The following is a 19,465-nucleotide window of genomic DNA, read 5'->3' as shown; positions in this document are numbered from 1 at the left end:
ATAATGGAGGACCTAGTGCTTACGACGCTAAACAGAAAAAAACTTTTTACTGAAACATGGGCCCCATGGGAGGTATTTGTATACTCGGAAGAGGGGAAGAGGTTATTAGGGAGTGGAGGGGGGGAGTGAGGTCTCTTCCGGTATACGTTGTGGGAGTGCAGGCAGGTAGTCCATCGTCTCTGGGATTGGGGGGGATTCTTTTCTGAGGGTTTTTTTCCCACTCCTTTCTTGGTTTGGTTTGGTTATGTTTGGTTTGGGTTTTTGATGATAAAAATAATAGGAGAGCCGAGATTAGTGAAGTTCATTGATGTAGTAACAATAGGTCCAGTTTGAGTCTGTTTGTGAAGTATAATTAGGTTTGAAAAGCCTGCATCTATTATGGTACACCTATTGTCTTAGAATATGTACGATGTAATGGTAATATGGCTGTTTGTTTTCTTTTTCTCCCTAAAAATAAAGAATTAAAAAAAAAAAAAAAAAAAAAAAAAGAATGTTGGGACTTGTAGTTTTCCATCCACCCATTTTTTTGAAATTGTGAGCAGAGACCAGTCTGTTCCTAACATGCTACCACACATGTTACACCCTGAATATGGGTGAATTTGAAAGGTTAGCTTATCCTTTAACCCTATCCTTATCATCCATGTAGACCACAACATGGTCTTGTTGTTAGTCCTTGTGGGCAGTAAAAAAAGGCAGTTCAGCCATGGTTTTACTGCCTCTTGACTCTCCACCTAAAAGATTACATGGGTCTTCTACATTGCATTACAAAATGCATCCCCTATGTCTTGTTCGGCCAGTAGTACTGCCATCAAATGCAACCCATTCAAGTGAATAGAGCCATAAGGCAAATACATCATTCCTGGAAATGTAGGATGTGCAGATTTTGCTGCAGGCTGTAGCTCTTCAACAAAGAAAAGTTCTGCGGAACGGGCAGCCAGACACTTTAGCATTACCGTAGCTTTTGCTGTTTTTTTTTTTTTTCAAAATTTCAAAAGGATTGCTTAAAGAGGAAGTAAACTTTCCTTTGTGATGCATACTAGCACATTATGCCTTTACCTTGCAGGGTGTGAAAAAAACGAAACAAAAAAAATCAGACCCGATTCGCACCTGAACCGGTGAACAGGGACGCACCGGACCCCCTGCTGTGAGCCCTGCCTTAGGACTTATTTACATTGATTGCTGATGTGTTTTTCTTTCTAAGGTCCTCTCCATTGAAAATGGTAGAAATACATGTCTATTTGAATTGAGTTGACTGCACTTTATATTGAATAATGCCCATCACGTATGATGCATGATGACAATGCATGTGCTGATATACTTTTTGATGCATTTCCATTTATATAAATGGAAAACTCATAAAAAATGCACAGGTGTGAATAGGCCCTTAAAGGAGACCTGTAATGAAAATATATGTAGGCTGTTACTGTCGATGCACTAAATCCTTTACGCTAGATTTAGTGCATCTAAACCCAACCCTCCTCTGAAGAGCAATGTGCATTCAAAATGCTTTTCAGAGGTGATTGAGAGGCAGTGGGAAGGCAATGTGATGCTTCCTCAACGCATGTTTAACCCCATATTTACCGAACAGAGATGACACTTGCACATTCACTTGAATGGGTCACATGCAGTAAGCTTGCTTTCCACTGATCATAATACACCGCATGGTATCACCACCACGGCCCCGGTCACGATACCCAGGGCCGGGGCAAGGGGTGGGCAAGGGGGTGGCTGCCTCCTCCATGAGGAGATTGGGGGGGGATTTATGTTGGGAGCCGGAATTTGGGGGCGATGGGGGGTAAGAATTGTTCTAGGAAGGAAAATTTGGGGGGGGGGTGCTAGGAGTGTTGATTTGGGGGGATTTGTATTGGGATGGGGGAAGAGGATTTGCGCTAGGTGGGGGGGATTTGTGCTAGAAGAGGTGACATGGTAGAAGGGGGAGGAGATTTGTATTAGGGGGGGTATTTATTTTTTTATTTGTGGGATTTGTGGTAGTAGGGATGATTGGGGGGGGTTCTTTTGCTAGGAGGAGGAATTTGAAAGGGGGGATTTATGCTAGTAGGGGGGATTGGGATGGGGATTTGTCCTGGGAGGGGTATTTGGAATGAGGGAGGGACAGGATGCGTACTTGCAGGGGAGAATTGAGCAGTAGAGTATTTGTCATTGGCTACTGGCTATCTGGCTACTGGGGGGAGAGAGGATTTGAGCTGGGAGGGGGGCTGGGAGGGGGCAACAATTTGTGTTGGGAGGGGGAATTTGGGGGCAGAAGGGGTAAGAATCATTTTAGAAGGGAAAATTTGAGGGGGGTGCTAGCAGTGTCGATTGGGGGGGGGGGGGTGATTTGTGTTTGTAGGGTTGATTGGGTGGTATATCTGCTAGGAGGGGGAATTTGGAAGGGGGGTAGATTTATGCTAGGATGGGGGATTGGGGATTTGTGCTGGGAAGGTGACTTTGAATGGGTGGGGGCAGGATGTGTACTCAGAGGGGGAATTTGAGCGGTAAAGAATTTGTGCTAGGGGAGGTAATTGTGCTGGGGGAATTTAGGGGGGGGGATTTGAGCTGGGAGGGAGGGGCAAAGATTTGTGTTGGGAGGGGGCAGAGGGGGGAAAGAATCCTTCTAGGAGGGAAAGTTTGAGGAGGGGGGAGGGGTTGGGTGCTAGGAGTGTTGATTTGGGGGGATTTGTGTTGAGATGGGGGGAAGAGGATTTGTGCTAGAAGGGGGAATTCATGCTAGAAAAGGTGATATAGTAGAGGGGGGGGGGGGATTTGTACTAGGAGGGGAATTGTTTTTTTTTATTTTTTTGTAGGGGAGGTAGGAATTTGTGCTAGTAGGGATGATGGGGGCGGGGGTATAAGTGCTAGGAGGAAGAATTTGGAAGGGGGGAAGATGAATGGGGGGGGACAGGATGTGTACTCAGAAGGAAAATTGGAGCAGTGCAGGGTTTGTGCTAGGAAGAGTGGGTTTTCTTTTGGGGGGAGATGTGTACTGGGGGAGGGGGATTTCAGCAGGGGAGTGGATTTGTCCTTGGAGGAGGGGGAATTTTGTTTGCTCAGGGGTTAGAATACAAATCGCTGCTCATTTCTTTGCTGACACATAATGCTCATACATCCTGGGGGGGGTGGGATGTTTGCCCTGGGCTCTCGCTGACTGGTGATACCATGCGATTATTATGAGGTGGTGGGGGGGATACAAGCATGGCATTTTTTGCCCCCCCCCAACCAGTCATTTAAATTTAGAAAGTGCTGGCTGGCAGATCATTGTGTATATTCCAAAAAAATATAGGGCTTACAGCCGCTTACTACGTCTCCGCCCAAGAACAACCATCACAGATCAGGGGTTTTGCCTTTCTCACTGCCTGGTTGTTCCAGGTCTGGGACAAATAACTGTGCCCACAAACAGGCAGATGGTATTTTCAAAATGAAGCTTGCAATGGCAGTCTAGTATTGCTCCCATTTCCTCTAACAATGGGACTAACAAAGGACAAAGCTGGGCTTCCCTAGGACAAACAAGGGTTTATGAATGGCCATGACGAGACAAAGGGCGGGAGCCTCCTCTCGCGATGAAATCTCGCGATTCTACATGACAAATTGGAGGACGACCAGCACGAGCCAACCTAACCTCTCAACTAACCTTTTCCTGGGAGGGCGATGAATGAAGCTCCGCCTTAGCCGTACTGACTGTCTCTGCTATTGGACGCTTCCCTGTCCATTAACTCACCGACGGGCAACGCCGCTCTGGCATTGGATACACGTGCCGGTGACGTAGATGAACACTGGCTAGTCGAGTTCTAGTGGATCCGAAGCCCAGGAAGGAACATGGCGTACACACAAGGAACAAAGAAGAAAGTGTGCTATTACTATGATGGTGAGCGTGGCCTGTGTGAGAGGCGGCGTGGGGGATAGAGTCAGAGGTAGGAGGAACATGTGGGTGCAGCAGCGGGGGAGGTAAATGGGTTCCGGGGTGACCATTGGGGGCGGCTCTGTGTGCACTGAGACCCATTTCACTTCCTTCTTATGGGATTGTCCAAGCTTTCTTGGCTGCACGGGGAGCGTGTAGACGTGACTGAAAATGGGGGTCGTGCCTTTCAGGGACAGCGTGGAGGGGTCATGGTACACATGGGGGGAGGGGTACTCGCTAGACCAGCCCAATCCTCTAGAACAGGGGTGTCAAACTCAAATTAATCGGGGGCCGCATCAGCAATATGGTTGTCCTCAAGGGGCTGGTTGTATACCAAAGACTATGTATCTACTCTTTATCATATTAAATAATTGCCTCTGCATTTAATTTTTTTTTTTTTTGTAAGTAATAGACTATTAGTCTATTACATGCACCCACATGTAATAGACTAATAGTTAGCTTAGAATTCAGGGGTGGGTTGCGCTGTGGGCAGAGTGCAGGGTTGCGCTGTGGGCAGAGTGCAGTGGTCCGCTACACGCAGGTGCAGGGCTCAGGAGTTGCGCTGTGGACAGAGTGCAGAGTTCAGGGTTGCGCTGTGGACAGGGGTCCGCTACACGCAGGTTCAGGGTTGCGCTGTGGGCAGGGTTCAGGAGTTGCGCTGTGGACAGAGTGCAGGGTTCAGGAGTTGCGCTGTGGACAGAGTTCAGGGTTGCGCTGTGGGCAGAGTTCAGGGTTGCGCTGTAGACGGGTCCGCTACACGCAGGTGCAGGGTTCAGGAGTTGCGCTGTGGACAGAGTTCAGGGTTGCGCTGTGGACAGGGGTCCGCTACACGCAGGTGCAGGCTTCAGGAGTTGCGCTGTGGACAGAGTGCAGAGTTCAGGGTTGCGCTGTGGACAGGGTTCAGGGGTCCGCTACACGCAGGTGCAGGGTTTAGGAGTTGCGCTGTGGACAGAGTGCAGAGTTCAGGGTTGCGCTGTGGACAGGGGTCCGCTACACGCAGGTGCAGGGTTCAGGAGTTGCGCTGTGGACAGAGTGCAGAGTTCAGGGTTGCGCTGTGGACAGGGGTCCGCTACACACAGGTGCAGGGTTCAGGAGTTGCGCTGTGGACAGAGTGCAGGGTTCAGGAGTTGCGCTGTGGACAGAGTGCAGGGTTCAGGAGTTGCGCTGTGGACAGAGTGCAGGGTTCAGGAGTTGCGCTGTGGACAGAGTGCAGGGTTCAGGAGTTGCGCTGTGGACAGAGTGCAGGGTTCAGGAGTTGCGCTGTGGACAGAGTGCAGGGTTCAGGAGTTGCGCTGTGGACAGAGTGCAGGGTTCAGGAGTTGCGCTGTGGACAGGGTTCAGGAGTTGCGCTGTGGACAGGGTTCAGGAGTTGCGCTGTGGACAGGGTTCAGGAGTTGCGCTGTGGACAGGGTTCAGGAGTTGCGCTGTGGACAGGGTGCAGAGTTCAGGGTTGCGCTGTGGACAGGGTTCAGGGGTCTGCTACACGCAGGTGCAGGGTTCAGGAGTTGCGCTGTGGACAGAGTGCAGGGTTCAGGGTTGCGCTGTGGACAGAGTGCAGAGTTCAGGGTTGCGCTGTGGACGGGTCCGCTACATGCAGGTGCAGGGTTCAGGAGTTGCGCTGTGGACAGAGTGCAGAGTTCAGGGTTGCGCTGTGGACAGGGTTCAGGGGTCCGCTACACGCAGGTGCAGGGTTCAGGAGTTGCGCTGTGGACAGAGTGCAGGGTTCAGGAGTTGCGCTGTGGACAGAGTGCAGGGTTCAGGAGTTGCGCTGTGGACAGAGTACAGAGTTCAGGGGTCCGCTGCACGCAGGTGCAGGGTTCAGGAGTTGCGCTGTGGACAGAGTGCAGAGTTTAGGGTTGCGCTGTGGACAGGGTTCAGGGGTCCGCTACATGCAGGTGCAGGGTTCAGGAGTTGCGCTGTGGACAGAGTGCAGGGTTCAGGAGTTGCGCTGTGGACAGAGTGCAGAGTTCAGGGTTGCGCTGTGGACAGGGTTCAGGAGTTGCGCTGTGGATAGAGTGCAGAGTTCAGGGTTGTGCTGTGGACAGGGTTCAGGGGTCCGCTACACACAGGTTCAGGGTTGCACTGTGGACAGGGTTCAGGGGTCCGCTACACGCAGGTTCAGGAGTTGCGCTGTGGACAGAGTGCAGGGTTCAGGAGTTGCGCTGTGGACAGAGTGCAGGCTACAGGGTTCAGGGGTCCGCTACACGCAGGTTCAGGAGTTGCGCTGTGGACAGAGTGCAGAGTTCAGGGTTGCTCTGTGGACAGAGTTCAGGGTTGCGCTGTGGACAGGGGTCCGCTACACGCAGGTGCAGGGTTCAGGAGTTGCGCTGTGGACAGAGTGCAGGGTTCATGGGTCCGCTACACGCAGGTGCAGGGTTCAGGAGTTGCACTGTGGACAGAGTGCAGGGTTCAAAAGTGTCCTGTGTACAGAGTGCAGGATCCATGGGTGAGCTACATGCAGGGTTCAAGGGGGTTCAACTCACCCCACAACGCCCCTCCACTACCAGATCCCCCACCTACTGCCCTGCCACTCACCACTGACAGACCCCCCCCCCACTGACAAATCCCATCCCCACCCCCCAACTAACGCCCATCTTGCGCCACTAGCGACCACCACCCCCTGTGAAATCCCCGGGGATGAGCACTCAACTTTTGGCATTCAAGTGGTTCATCCAGCCTGTGCTCGTGTGTTTCCAGCCGACCGCTCGGCTTGTAAGAAGTTCATTTTGTAAGCTGCCTGTTCGGCTGCAGCATCTCTGCGCTTGGCTTGTATATCCTGAAACCCGCGCATGTGCAGTAACAGGAGCCGGGACTCACCGAGACCATAGCTGTCACTGTAAACACAGAAGTTCCTGTGTTTACAAGTGACGGGAGTAAGAGCAGATGAGAGCCAGAGGCCGCTGTGGGCCACGTGACAAGGCTGGGCGGACCGGATTCGGCCCGCAGGCCTTGTTTGACACCTGTGCTCTGGAATATCCCATGGGCAATGTATATGGTGTACTTCATCCTATCTATGACATCAATAAAGTACAGGACCCATAATAACCAATTATTGTACTGCTCTGTCTTCACTGTGGATTCTGATTGGCTGCTGTGGGTTAGTGCTCTTTGCAAATTGCGCTTTATAGTGAACAACCTTTCCCCCGTGTTTATAGTGTATGCCCCAAATTATTAACAGGTATGTCACCTGGTAATAAGTCACAATCTTTTTGATCTTTTTGAAATTGATTTGGTAATGTAACTGGGAATATGAAGTTTAGTGTGTGTGTGTGTGTCTGTCTAAGAGAAAAAAAAAATATCTATCTATATCTCAGCCACTTGTACTGGTGTGTGTATCCCATCTTCTTCCTCAGAGCTGCCAGATATCGTCCTGAGCAGTTATCTTCAGCCACTGCTCCTGAGAAATGTTGCACCTCTCCTCCTCCTTCTGCCATTCACAGGTCTCGTATTACTTGCTCTCACACCATGCATTGTGCTCTGTGGATGGGTGGTGGGTCTCCTGTCATTCAGCTGCTGCTCCTCCATTCACAGATTGTGATGCATTATGGGAGAATGGTAATATGAGCAATACAAATGACAGAAGGGGGGTGGCTGAGTGACAACTTTTCTCTGTAGCAGAGGCTGCTGCTAAATTGGTTCTAAAGTTTAAGGCTAGGTTCACACATGTCCGGCTGCAGTTTGCAGTCCAGCGCGGTTTTGTTCACCGGTTCAGGTGCAAATTTTTACTTGAACTGGGCCCAAAATCACACATGACCCTTTTCAGAAAAGAATCACAGCTGCCATGGACGTGTGTGACGGTCCGATTGACATGTTATGCAAATTGGATGCGGTTAAAAAAGTATCCGATTCGCATATGTGAACCGAGCCTAATGTAGGCCATAGTGAAAATTTCCAGTGATTGCAGGAAAGAAATTTGCACGATTCCCCATCAGCACAGACATACTGACAGGGGAATCCCTCCTGTCAAGCTATTGTTTTCTCCCTGCCAGGAGAAGACAGTAACTATTGCTAGTAGCTATAGCAGCCACTAGCGATAATCGCAAGTAAAACTCTGCAGCCTGGTTGTACCCAAGTTGATTGATCAACTTGGTACATTCAGCCTGCCCACATCTTGGCCGTATCCTGCTGAACCGGTCGAGATTCAGTCTATGGCCAGCCTAACAGTTTTTTTTTTTTTTTTTTTTTTTTTTTTTTTTTTTTACTTTTAAAGCGGAGTTCTTGTTTTTGTGTTATAAGTCAGCAGCTACAAAAAGTGTAGCTGCTGACTTTTAATAAACTAACACTAACCTGTCCCACGGTCCAGCGATGTGGCCCCTGGGCTCTCTCCCCGACATTGCAAATGTGGGTACCCTGCTGTGACAGCTTGCGGCTTAACAGCCGGGTGCGCACTGCCTCTCCTCAGTGGCCGGGCAATCTTCTGGGACCTGTGATGTGACCCAGAAGATTGCAGGGAGGGGGAGAGGAGAACTTCCGCTCGATCCACCTAGTGGTAGCAGGTATCTGTCAAAAGTAAGCTCCCCCCTCCAAAGAAAAATTACATGCCAAATGTGGCATGTAAGGGGGTAAGGAGTGCTTAATTTCCACTTTTGGGTGGAACTGCGCTTTAATGTAGGCGTGTCAAACTCAATTTCATTGTGGGCTGCATCAGCATTATGGTTGCCCTCAAAGAATCATTTCTATCTTTAGACTAGATGTCTAGCGCACCCCTCCTCCCTTACATTAGATGTCAAGAGTTCCAATCCCCCCCCCACCCTCCCTTACATCAGTGCATGGTCTGGAGGAGAGCTAGAGTCTACTGAGTGACGAGGCAGAGATGAGGGGGTGCTGCAGCTGCAAAGAGACGCAGGATCTGTAGTCGGCGTTCTGCTGCCAACTTTGCTGAGACAAGGTGGGGACATAGATGAGGGGGTGCTTCAGGTGAGGTGCAAAGTCCACATGAAATGGCCTGTTGGGCTGGATTCAGACCATGGGCCTCGTGTTTGACACATGTAGCCCAATGCATTCCCTGCATTAGTGTAAAAAAAACAACTCCCCATTAACGCTTCCCCCCCTAAACACTTAGCTGGGTCCTGTCAGTGATCTGGCTCTGTTCCTGCTGCAGGTCTTCTCTCTCTTAATTTACTGATCCCATAGGCAGCAGTGGGATCCGTATGCTTCTGCTGCTGTTAGTTAAATCATGGGTGCCCCCTATAGCACCGGGCTTGCTATGGGGGCACTGGCAGGATACTCCAGGAATGGAGGTAAGGGATCATGCTGTGCAATACCATTGCACAGAGCAGGTACATTTAACATATTTTTTTTTTTTTTATGGAAAAAAAAGAGGCTTTACCACCCCTTTAACTCACAGTTCTAGAAAACAAATACACAGGATCATATCCAGTGGCTCTGAGGAGGCGCTGCAAGGATGATTTATTGTAGCAGAAACAGACACCTGCAGGTAATGGGACACAATTCTACATAACTGATGTGTTTGGTACTGTATCCCAAACATTTATATATACTAAATCTCAGCTTTAAAGTAAAGCTTTAGCCAGCTTTTTTGGTCTTGAACAGTGTGGGTAGGGCTATAACCTGTGTTGAGTTTTTATTGCTGCTTGGACCTTGGGGAGCTTTCAGCTCACTTCTTGTCGCTTTGACAGCAAGACAAGAAATTTAAAGAGAAGCTCTGTTTATCTGCTTTCCCCCTCACTGGTGCCACTTTTGGCAACTTTTGAGGGGGAGGAATGGGTACCTGTCCTCACTTACGGGAGACCTGGCTGCAGTGAGGTCCCCCGGAAGTTTGGCCCCCCTTCCACTGACGCTGGGCCATTCACAAAGCGCAATACGCATTAGGGGTCCTGGCTGTGAAGCCACAAGGCTTCACTGCCGGTTTCCCTTACGGGCAATGGTGGCAGCAGCACCCAAGAGCCGATGGAAACATTGGCTGGGGTGCCGCATTGCTGGATTCCAGGACAGGTAATAGAGGTGCTGAAAGTAATCGCTGCATTGCGATTTGGGTGTCCCCGATGCGGCATTGATGCATACAATCAGAAAATCAATTGCTGGGTGACGTCATCCTGACTTGCCCTGCCCCTCCCAGGAGAGCGCTTCGAGCATATTTTTAAAATTACTGTGTTTTAATAAATCCCGTGTTACAATCCCGTGTGCTTTTTAAAAAAAATATGGAACTTCATACCGAATTTCACAGTACAATACATCCCGCTCATATGACTTCCCGACCCGCCTCTCTCCTCTCGCGTGTCTTGTCTCTCCTGACCTCAACAGGGAATTCTCAGCCCCGCCCGCTGACTTTAGGGGTGGGCAGGGCTGAGAATTCCCCGCTGACGTCAGGAGAGACGTGAGAGGCAGGCAGGGCAGTCACATGAGCGGGATGTATTGTACTATGAAGTTCCATATTTTTTTAAAAAGCACATACAGCGGGGCACTTCATTGATTGTAACACGGGATTTATTAAAACACAGTAATTTTACCAACAATAAGTAGCGTACAAATGTGTTTGTACTCTGCTTACACCTAGTACACGCTCTGTGCTGACAGTTCCCTGGCTTCCCTTTTGCACATTCCACTGTGTTGACTCCTAGTGTGCTGGAAGGTGCAAACAGGAATGCCAGGGAACTGTCTGGCAGCCCATGCATTGTGGTGGTGTTAGTGAATTGATGGCTGCGTATGACGGGCACAGTGAGGCTGTGATTGATGGGGGAGGTTCAGTATTTTTCAGTTTCTTTGCGCCCCACCAAAAATTTTGAGCACCAGCTGCCACTGGTCAGCACAGAGACAGTACAGGGAACGTCACAAGGCTGTTTGTCAGCTGTGGATTGTAATCCCTCCTGACCTCCCAGCAGCTGTGTGTGTGAATGTCTGTACCCTGTATTGCACCGGATTAGTGCACTTTTTAAGGGAGTAAGGTTATTTTTAATTCAAAGCGGAGTTCCAGTCAATTTTTTGTTTATTAAAACAGCAGCTACCAAAAAAAAAAAAAAAAGTGTATCTTCTGACTTTTATTAAAGACATTCGCCTGTCCCAATCCAGTGACGTGACCACCCAAACCCTCCCTTCTCTCCCCCGCCTGTCCACGGTGCTGGCAATACTACTGTGGGCATCCGGCTGTGACAGCTTACAGCTTCACAGCCGGGTGCGCATGTCTCACTGCGCTGTCCTGCATAGCCGGGCAATCTTTTGGGACTTGTGTCCCAGAAGATTGCAGGGAGGAAGGGCGACCCAAGCGGAAGAGGGAGCTCGTCGGTAATCGTGATATCGAATCGTTGACCAGATAATCGTAATCTAATCGTGAGACCGGTGAAGATGAGCACCTCTAACAGGTAAGTGTCCGAACATTAAAAATCAGCAGCTACAGTATTTGGGGGGCTGGACCTCTTTAATATATTAGGATTTTATAAAGCAACAGACAGCAGACAAACACAACAGGGGTTCTGAACTTTCCTTACAAAAAACCCTGGTGAAAAGGAAATGTTTGACTACTACTTTCACACACAGAGCAGCAGGCTTCTCTACAGCCTGCTGCATTTGCCTCAGAATTGGGCTGGTGCTCAGGAGCTAATAAAATCATTCAGTGAATTTTTTTTTTTTTCTATCACTTCTGGTCTCTGTGGCCAAAAGAGAGGAATCAAGGGGAAATCAAACCAGCAGGGACGTAGACTGCAATAAAAGTATTACTGTAATTCAAACGATTCTTCACCCTATGCTAAGTGAAAAACAAAAAGGCTTGAGTTGGACTTTAAAGTGAACCAGTGTCTAAGCTATGGACAGTAGAGTATTTAGGTTTTCTTATTGAGAACTTAATTGACATTAAAGTGTTTCTAAAGCCTAAAAGTTATTTTTTTTTTTTTTTTTTACCTTAAAGTGGTTGTAAACTCAATTCATGAAATTTGACCTAAGCACATGTATATGTAATGTTTACTTATCTCTCTCCATAGCTCTAAGTGCCATTACTCTCTGCTTCTCCATTCCTTTGTTATCAGCAGAATCACTTCTGACAAGCTCTCCAACACACGAGATAACAGCAGCTGAAAATTTGCGTTGGGGAGTGAGCTTAGAGGTAGATCAGCAGAAAGCTTGTCTATTCAGACTACAGCTCTGCATATTTCTTCGTTCCTCTACCTGTGTGGATGTGTGCCTTTCATCCAATCGGCTCACACACAGTATAAGCCCAACCTCCACACCCACTGCTGAAAGAGAAACTAAGATTTCTAACACTAGCTTCACTTTCCAAAGACCGCAGATATACGTGAAAAACCTTATGTAGGGAGATTTGTTTCATCTCTGTAAATCATCTGAGGCTTTTAACTTCACCGGTTACATGTTTTTTATTGCATTCTATGCATAAAGGTAAAATACCTTTTGTGTAACAGAATCCCCCCATTATACTTGACTGAGCCCATTCAGGATCCAGTGCTGTGCATGAGAGCCAAGTCTCTCCCGGCTCTGTCCCTCCTACCTGGACAGATTGGCTCCTGCTGCTATCATTCTTGTAGACATCCTCTAAATTCTTAGCTAGTTGGGTTTGATTATCTGGAAATTGCCTTCTTGATGGCTTCTTGCATTAGAGTGCTTCAGGCTCACTTGATGGGGAACCCAATAGTTCCTCTTAATCTGAAGAGATTTTTACCTTTTTTTTTTTTTTTTTTTTTTTTCATTGAGAGGGTTCTTTTTTTCTTAGTCTGGATGTACTAGAGAATTAACAATTATCCTTAAAGGGTTACTAGAGCCTCGTGTTGCGTGTTTTAAAAAAAAAAAAAAATTTAAATAAGTCATACTTCCCTCCACTGTGCAGTTCATTCTTTGCACAGAGTGGCCCCGATCCCCCTCTTCTGGGGTCTTCCGGTGGTGCTAGTAGCTCCTTCCTGCATCAGGAAACTGCCTAGGAGTTCTCAAGCGCTCTCATTGGGGGTACCCGTGCAGGCGTGCTCCTGCAGTTGTGGCCATTTTAAATGGCCCCAGATACAGAAATATGCCCTTCCCTAGTTGCTTAAAGTGCTTTTAAACCTGTAACATGAAAAAATCCTTTGCTGCTGTTGGCTTGTAGTTCTCAATAAGCTACCACGGTGCTTTTGAGCTCTGTGGTAGTTCATTAAGTCTTCCTGTCGCAGTGCAACTGCCTGGCTGTATCGGCAGTACAGCCAGACAGTCTGCAGGGCCGTGGATCAGCAGATCGTGGGTGCAATGCTTTACAGACCCATTACAAAAAAACAAGAATAAATGCATTTTGTTTTGCGTGCAAAAAAGTACATTTATTCTTTTTTGGTAAGTGTCAACTTGGGGCAAAGGTCAGTCCTTGAGGTAAGTAGCCTTGCATAGGCTTGAGAGGATGTCATCAGTCTGCTGCAGGCAAAAAAAAAAAAAAATTTCCTTAAGTGTTAAACCCAAAAGATATATATATATAATATATCTAATACAAACCATTTAACACTGACAGGGGCGCTTACATTGGTCAGCTTTTAATTATGTAAAACCTTGACCCCCCCCCAAAGGGAAAAAACTTGCTGTAACTCAGGAGTGAGCAAATTGTGACCCTCCAGCTGTTGAGGAACTAAATTCTGTCTCTGGGAGTCATGCTTGTAACTGTCAGTATTGCAGTTGCTCATGGGACATGTTCTACAATAGCTGGAGGGCTGCAGATCACCAGGTGAAAACGGAGGGGCAAAAAGCCTAAATGCAACCACAACATCCTAAGGATTAGTGAGCTGCAGTATATTAAATGTTTGGTTTGGAGTTTATTACTGCTTTAGCCTGGGTGTCCACTATTATGAGCACAGACATTGCATGTGATTCGCACCACATTGCGGTGCCAATCACATGCAATGTCTGTGCAATGCAAATTCAGCCTGATAGTTGTATAGCTGAACTCGCATTGGATTCGCACAAAAAAGGTGCAGGAACCTATATATTTTTTTTTTTTTTTCCCCCACACTAGAATTGGTGTTCACACCCATGCAATCCGATTCCTGTCCAAATTCGCAGTTCGCACTGCGATCTGCGAACTGATCTGGGGGTGTCATTAACTTTGTATTGACGCCCGCACTGGTTCGCAGAGGGCAGTGTGAACTGTAAATGCGGGAATTGGCACTGGAATTACGCTGGTTCCTGCATTGCAATAGTGTAAACCCCGGCTTAATCTCCTCATGTAGTAATCAGGCTTTCAATTGGTGCATTCCGCCTGGAGAGAAAAAGCAGATGACTGCATTGTCAGGGGAGTACTATGATCACCGTAAAAGTTAGTTGTTGTAAAGCTACTTTTTTTTTTTCTTAAAAACAAACATGTTATGTTTTACCTGCAGAGTAGCCCAGTACTCTTCTGGGGTCCCCCCGCAGCATGCTCTTAAGCCGAGCTGTGTGCATTCATAGACACAGTGTGATGACTTGGCCCGGCCCCCCAATCCCTTCTCACAGGATTTGACTTACATCAGCTGGAGCCAATGGCTCCCTCTACTCTCAGTAAAAAAGTCATACTTGCCTCCTCCTGTGTGCAAGGGTTTTGCACAGAGCAGCCCCAATCCTTCTCTTCTGGGTTCCCCCAGCGGCGCTCCTGGCTCCTCCTCTTCTTGGGTGCCCCCTTCTATGGGGGCACTCGTGCGGGCGCGCTCCCGAGTCCCACTGCTGCGTCCATTGACACAGACAGCAGGACTTGGCCCCGGCTCCTGTGTATCAATCTTTACGCTGCTGTTTTGGGTCCTCATTTGATAGATTGATAGCAGCAGGTGCCATTGGCTCCTGCTGCTGTCAATCAAGTTCAGCGACACAGGAGGTGGGGGAGGCAGGCCGGGTTCTGTCTGTGTCAATGGACACGGGAGCGAGCCCACACGAGTGCCCCCATGGAAAGCGGCTCTCCGTGGGGCATCCTAGAAGAGAAGGAGCCAGGAGTGACGCTGCGGGGACCCCAGAAGAGGAGGATCAGGGCCGCTCTGTGCAAAACCCTTGCACAGAGGAGGTATGTGTGTTATTAAAAAAAAAAACAACAACTTTACAACCCCTTTTTAAGGTGGGAAAAAAAACCTGCCTTTTTAGAACCACTTTAATGAGTACCTGTGAGTTATATTTACACTTTACTATGCATGTGCTTGGCTTGCAAACATCTTTTCCCTCTTTTTTTTTTTTTTTTTTAAAGCTGAGCTCCAGGCGGCTAAACACAGAGGGGTTGATTTACTAAACCTGGAGAGTGCAAAATCTTATGAAGCTCTATATAGAAACCAATCAGCTTCCAGGTATTTTTTTTGTCAATACGTAATTGAACAAGCTAAAATTAGAAGCTGATTGGCTACCATACAGAGCTGCCCCAGGTTTTGCACTCTCCAGTTTCAGTAAATCAACCCCATATTGTCTAAATACAAAGGTCATGTGTTATTGAATTTTGGTGGTGTTTGTTTAATCCAGATTTGTGTAGTAATCCAGCATGAAACAACTCCTACACTTTACCTCTGTGCATGTGTTTCATGTATTAAGGACCAGTCCTTTCTGCTTTTTCTCCTTGTGCAGGGTGACTGGTATTCTATCTGCAGCCTGTATGGGTGGGCCTGCTGGGTCTCTGCATGGACTATGTACAGCACAGTGATTATATCATTGCCTCTTTACAGTAATATGAATGAGTTTTTGTCCCGCATTCAGCTTCAAGTATTTCCATAATGGTGTTATGACAATTCCAATGACCTGTTTTGTTGTGGTGTTTTTTTGTTTATAGGTGATGTTGGTAATTATTATTATGGGCAGGGGCATCCAATGAAACCCCACAGGATCAGAATGACCCACAATCTGCTTCTTAATTATGGATTGTACAGGAAGATGGAAATCTATGTAAGTGCTAATTGAACTGGTGATAACAGTTTATGGTATACCAGACAGTGATAAAAAAAAAAAATCTGTTTTCATTTTAATTATCTATGATTACATAGACATTTTCTAACTTTACATGTCATAAGTCCTTCCTTTTTTTTAAATATACTTGTATGTGAGAGAGAGAGAAAATATTTTGACCAAAGGATTGCCCAGGAAAAATTTTTTTTTTTTTTTTTTTTTTTTTTTTTTTTATAGGATTATTTAGTGCTAACTAGTCAGCGTTGTTATGCCATCTAGTGGCAACAAGATTAAGTACAAGAGAAGTATAAATGTTCTCCTAGAAAAATAAATATATTTTGAGTTTCTTTTTTCTAGAAATATGGTAAAAAGTTCACCTTTAGGAAAAACAATAAATGCACATTTTTGCTAATTTTAAATGTACCCCTGCCCACTGTCCACAGGAGAAGGGGCTCAGAGGAAGGAAACTACAACAAGTTGAACTCTAAATACAGGTGTAACGTGTTCTGTAAGGTGAACATATTCTTTAACCACTTCCAGCCCAAGGACGTCATAGGATTTTGAGTGGAGATATCTGAATGATGCCTGCAGCTGCAGGCATCATTCAGATATCATCTTTTTCGGCCGGCGATTCAGTGTACTGTAAGAACAATCATAGTGACTGTTCAGCCAATTGATCATTCTTACAGGCGGTGAAAGGGGACATCCCCTCCAGCCGCCCTCTGGTGCTTCTCCAAGCTCTCACATGCGATCGGCGAGAACAAATCGATTGCCGCCAGAAGTTGATCATAGAGATTTCTGGTGACCAAATGTTCCCCAGTAGTCTCTATGATCCTCTGAGACCCGGGCATGACGTTTTGATGTCACGTTCGGCGCGGCGGATGTAAACCATGCTGGGACTTGGCTGGAAAGGCTAAGACAGTTTCCCCCTTTTTTTTTTTTTTTTTTTTTTTTTTTTCCCTCTTGTGCTGTCAGTGTCCCATTGGAGAAAATACCTTACACTTCTGGACCCAGAGACACAGCAGGTAGTGAGATGACCTATTCCCAAAATGGGGGGATCCGGAAGAGGTATCCTAATGGATAATTCCCCTTCACCTTCTGTTCTAGTGTTAATTTACTGAAACCTGGAGAGTGCAAAATCTGGTGCAGCTCTGCATAGAAACCAATCAGCTTCCAGTTTTTTTTGTCAAAGCTTAAAGCGGAGGTCCACCCACCGCTGCGAAAATTAAAAGCCAGCAGCTACTGACATTTAAAAATCGGACACTTGCCTGTCCTGGAGTCCAGCGATGTCAGCACCGCAGCATGCTGCCTCCGTTGCGAGTAAGGGAACCCGGCAGTGAAGCTTTACGGCTACATGCCCAGAACCCTACTGCGCATGCGTGAGGCTCCGCTCCTACTGGGCCGGGGGAGGAGGGGGGAGCCCGAGCGGTGACGTCAATACCCACGGCTGAGGCTCACGGAAGTGGGAACAGGATACCTGTGAAAGACAGGTATCCTGTCGTTCCCCCCCCCCCCCCCCCCCCCCCCCCGAAAGGTGCCAAGGTTCCACTTTTGGGAGGAATGCAGCTTTAATTGTAATTGCACAAGCTGAAGTTAGAAGCGGATTGGCTACCATGATGTTGCACTCTCCAGTTATAGTAACTCTACCCCTTAGTGTCCTGCTGACTGTGGTCACCAGGAAAATTAATGTCAATAGCACCAGCGAGACACACCAGTATTTTTCACAGTCAAAAACATAGAAAAGATTTTGCATCTGGGAGTATGAAAAACATTCAATATTGTGGTGAATAAAGGTCAAATTTTATTGTTATAAGATGCTATATTTATCTTAAAAGAGAAGTATGTTGTGTTTTTTTTTTTTTTTTTCCCCTCATAATCATTCTTGCCTAGGTGGGTGCAACATCAGTCCGATGCTGCATCTGTCCCCCGGTGTGTCTCTACACTGAGAACCGAGAAATTGAACATCACTGATGGCTCGGTTCTCTCAGCTCCCCGAGCAGAGAGCTGCTGACTGTCAATCAGCAGTTCTCCACACTGCTCCCTCCTCGCTGGAGCACTGAGTTGTGGAGGAGCAGGGAACCGTCTCAGGCTCTCAGCGGCTTTCAGTTCAGGCACCTGGTGGATCCAGACTCCCATTGTCAGGATGTCGCGGTGACTGGACTGATTTCTGTGACGTCAGCGGAGAGCAGACTTCAGTCCACTCTCTGCTAAAAACGGGTCACAGGAGTGCAAAACGAATTGCACTCCTGTGATCCATAGGAGAAGCCCAGCCAAACGAGCTTTTTAAGAATGGGCTAATTCTTGTGCAATAATTGGGGGGGGGGGAGAGACACTTCTCCCTAATGACTAATGTTGGTGTCTTTTTTTTTTTTTTTTTTTTGAAGAATGCACAGTTTTAAATGTGAGGTCTATGTACAAGCAACCAGGGAAGTGTTGTCTAAATGGTAGCACCTATGCACTGTAAATTGTAACTTGGCTTTACTTACAGGCTTCAGTGTTTCCATGTCCTTCCCTGCTAGAGGACTCTTTGGGAAAATCTATATGGTGGCTTTTAGCCCAAAATCGGGTATCATGCTGGTGTTTGGATATGGGAGGAGTTTGTGTTTTGTGTTTTTTTTTTTGTTTTTTTTTTTTTGGGAGGGGGATTTTCGGGGGTCACAGAAAGCAGTATTTAACTAACTCACACTGTGACCGACTGCATTAAGTGCTTAGTGAAATATGTTGCTGATATTGTTATTCTTAAAGGATATTTCTCATCCTACCAGAGACCGCACAAAGCCAGTGCTGAAGAAATGACAAAATATCACAGTGACGATTACATTAAATTTCTGCGTTCCATCCGGCCAGACAACATGTCTGAATACAGCAAACAGATGCAAAGATGTACGTTCTCACTCAAAACTTTTTTGGTACAGTATGTCCACATGGATAGTTCAGGATCAGGTGTCGCAGGTGTTTATGCACTGACATGTGACATCTGCTTCCTATCTCCTGTGGATGGTGTTTGCAAACTATGCCTTCACTATTTTAATCCATAAAATGTATCAGCAGTAACTGGACCAGTGTTCCATGTAGGGGCTTCATCAGTAATACACTTTAACGTGTTTTTGCTGAGATCCATGATCCTTTATATGTACAGATGAAGGGGCACTTTTTGAAGACTTGACTACAGTGTTTGCTATTGATGATAGTGTGTATGTATCTCTATCAAACAGTTTTGCCAAATAGTGTATTTGAATTGGGCACATATCATTTCATAGTAAACCTTGGCGCAAAAGAAATGCTTTTTGGTATTTGTGCGAATAATAGTTTGTCCTCATTTGAGTACACAAGCCACCAAAGTTAGGATAAATTCACTGTAACAATGTTTAAAAATGGTGCATTAAGGTAACAACAACATTATGGGTGGGGGTATGTTCACTGAATCTGCCAGACGTTCGCATTGTGAGAAGGAAGAACCAGTTTGTAGATCTGAAAAGCAGAAGGGAGAGCCAGGGTATGCCATAAGCAAATATGGTTGACCTTGTATACATTTATTAATGCAAACTATACATACACCCCCTGGCAAAAATTATGGAATCACCAGTCCCTGAGGATGTTCCTTCAGTTGTTTATTGTTGTAGAAAAAAAGCAGATCACAGACATGGCCAAAAACTAAAGGCATTTCAAATGGCAACTTTCTGGCTTTAAGAAACACTAAAAGAAATAAAGAAAAATAATTGTGGTGGCCAGTAACAGTTAGATTTATAGAACAAGCACAGGGAA

General features: G+C 46.8%; 1 protein-coding gene across 1 annotated transcript in view; it reads left to right on the top strand.

The window, feature by feature from the left end:
* The first annotated feature begins 3,715 nt into the window (after window positions 1-3,715).
* The window catches only part of HDAC1 (histone deacetylase 1), a 63,148-nt gene continuing 47,398 nt past the window's right edge, over window positions 3,716-19,465 (top strand). The window contains exons 1-3 of the mRNA XM_073615368.1: window positions 3,716-3,862; window positions 15,588-15,700; window positions 18,466-18,583. Of these exons, the coding sequence (XP_073471469.1) occupies window positions 3,814-3,862; window positions 15,588-15,700; window positions 18,466-18,583 (280 nt within the window). The 5' untranslated portion in view covers window positions 3,716-3,813. The remainder of the gene's footprint in view (window positions 3,863-15,587; window positions 15,701-18,465; window positions 18,584-19,465) is intronic.

Source organism: Aquarana catesbeiana, linkage group LG02 (assembly GCF_042186555.1).
Source record: "Aquarana catesbeiana isolate 2022-GZ linkage group LG02, ASM4218655v1, whole genome shotgun sequence".
Classification (NCBI taxonomy): domain Eukaryota; kingdom Metazoa; phylum Chordata; class Amphibia; order Anura; family Ranidae; genus Aquarana; species Aquarana catesbeiana.
The sequence above is the reverse complement of the archived record's forward strand: the minus strand, read 5'-3'. Positions and strand labels throughout refer to the sequence as shown.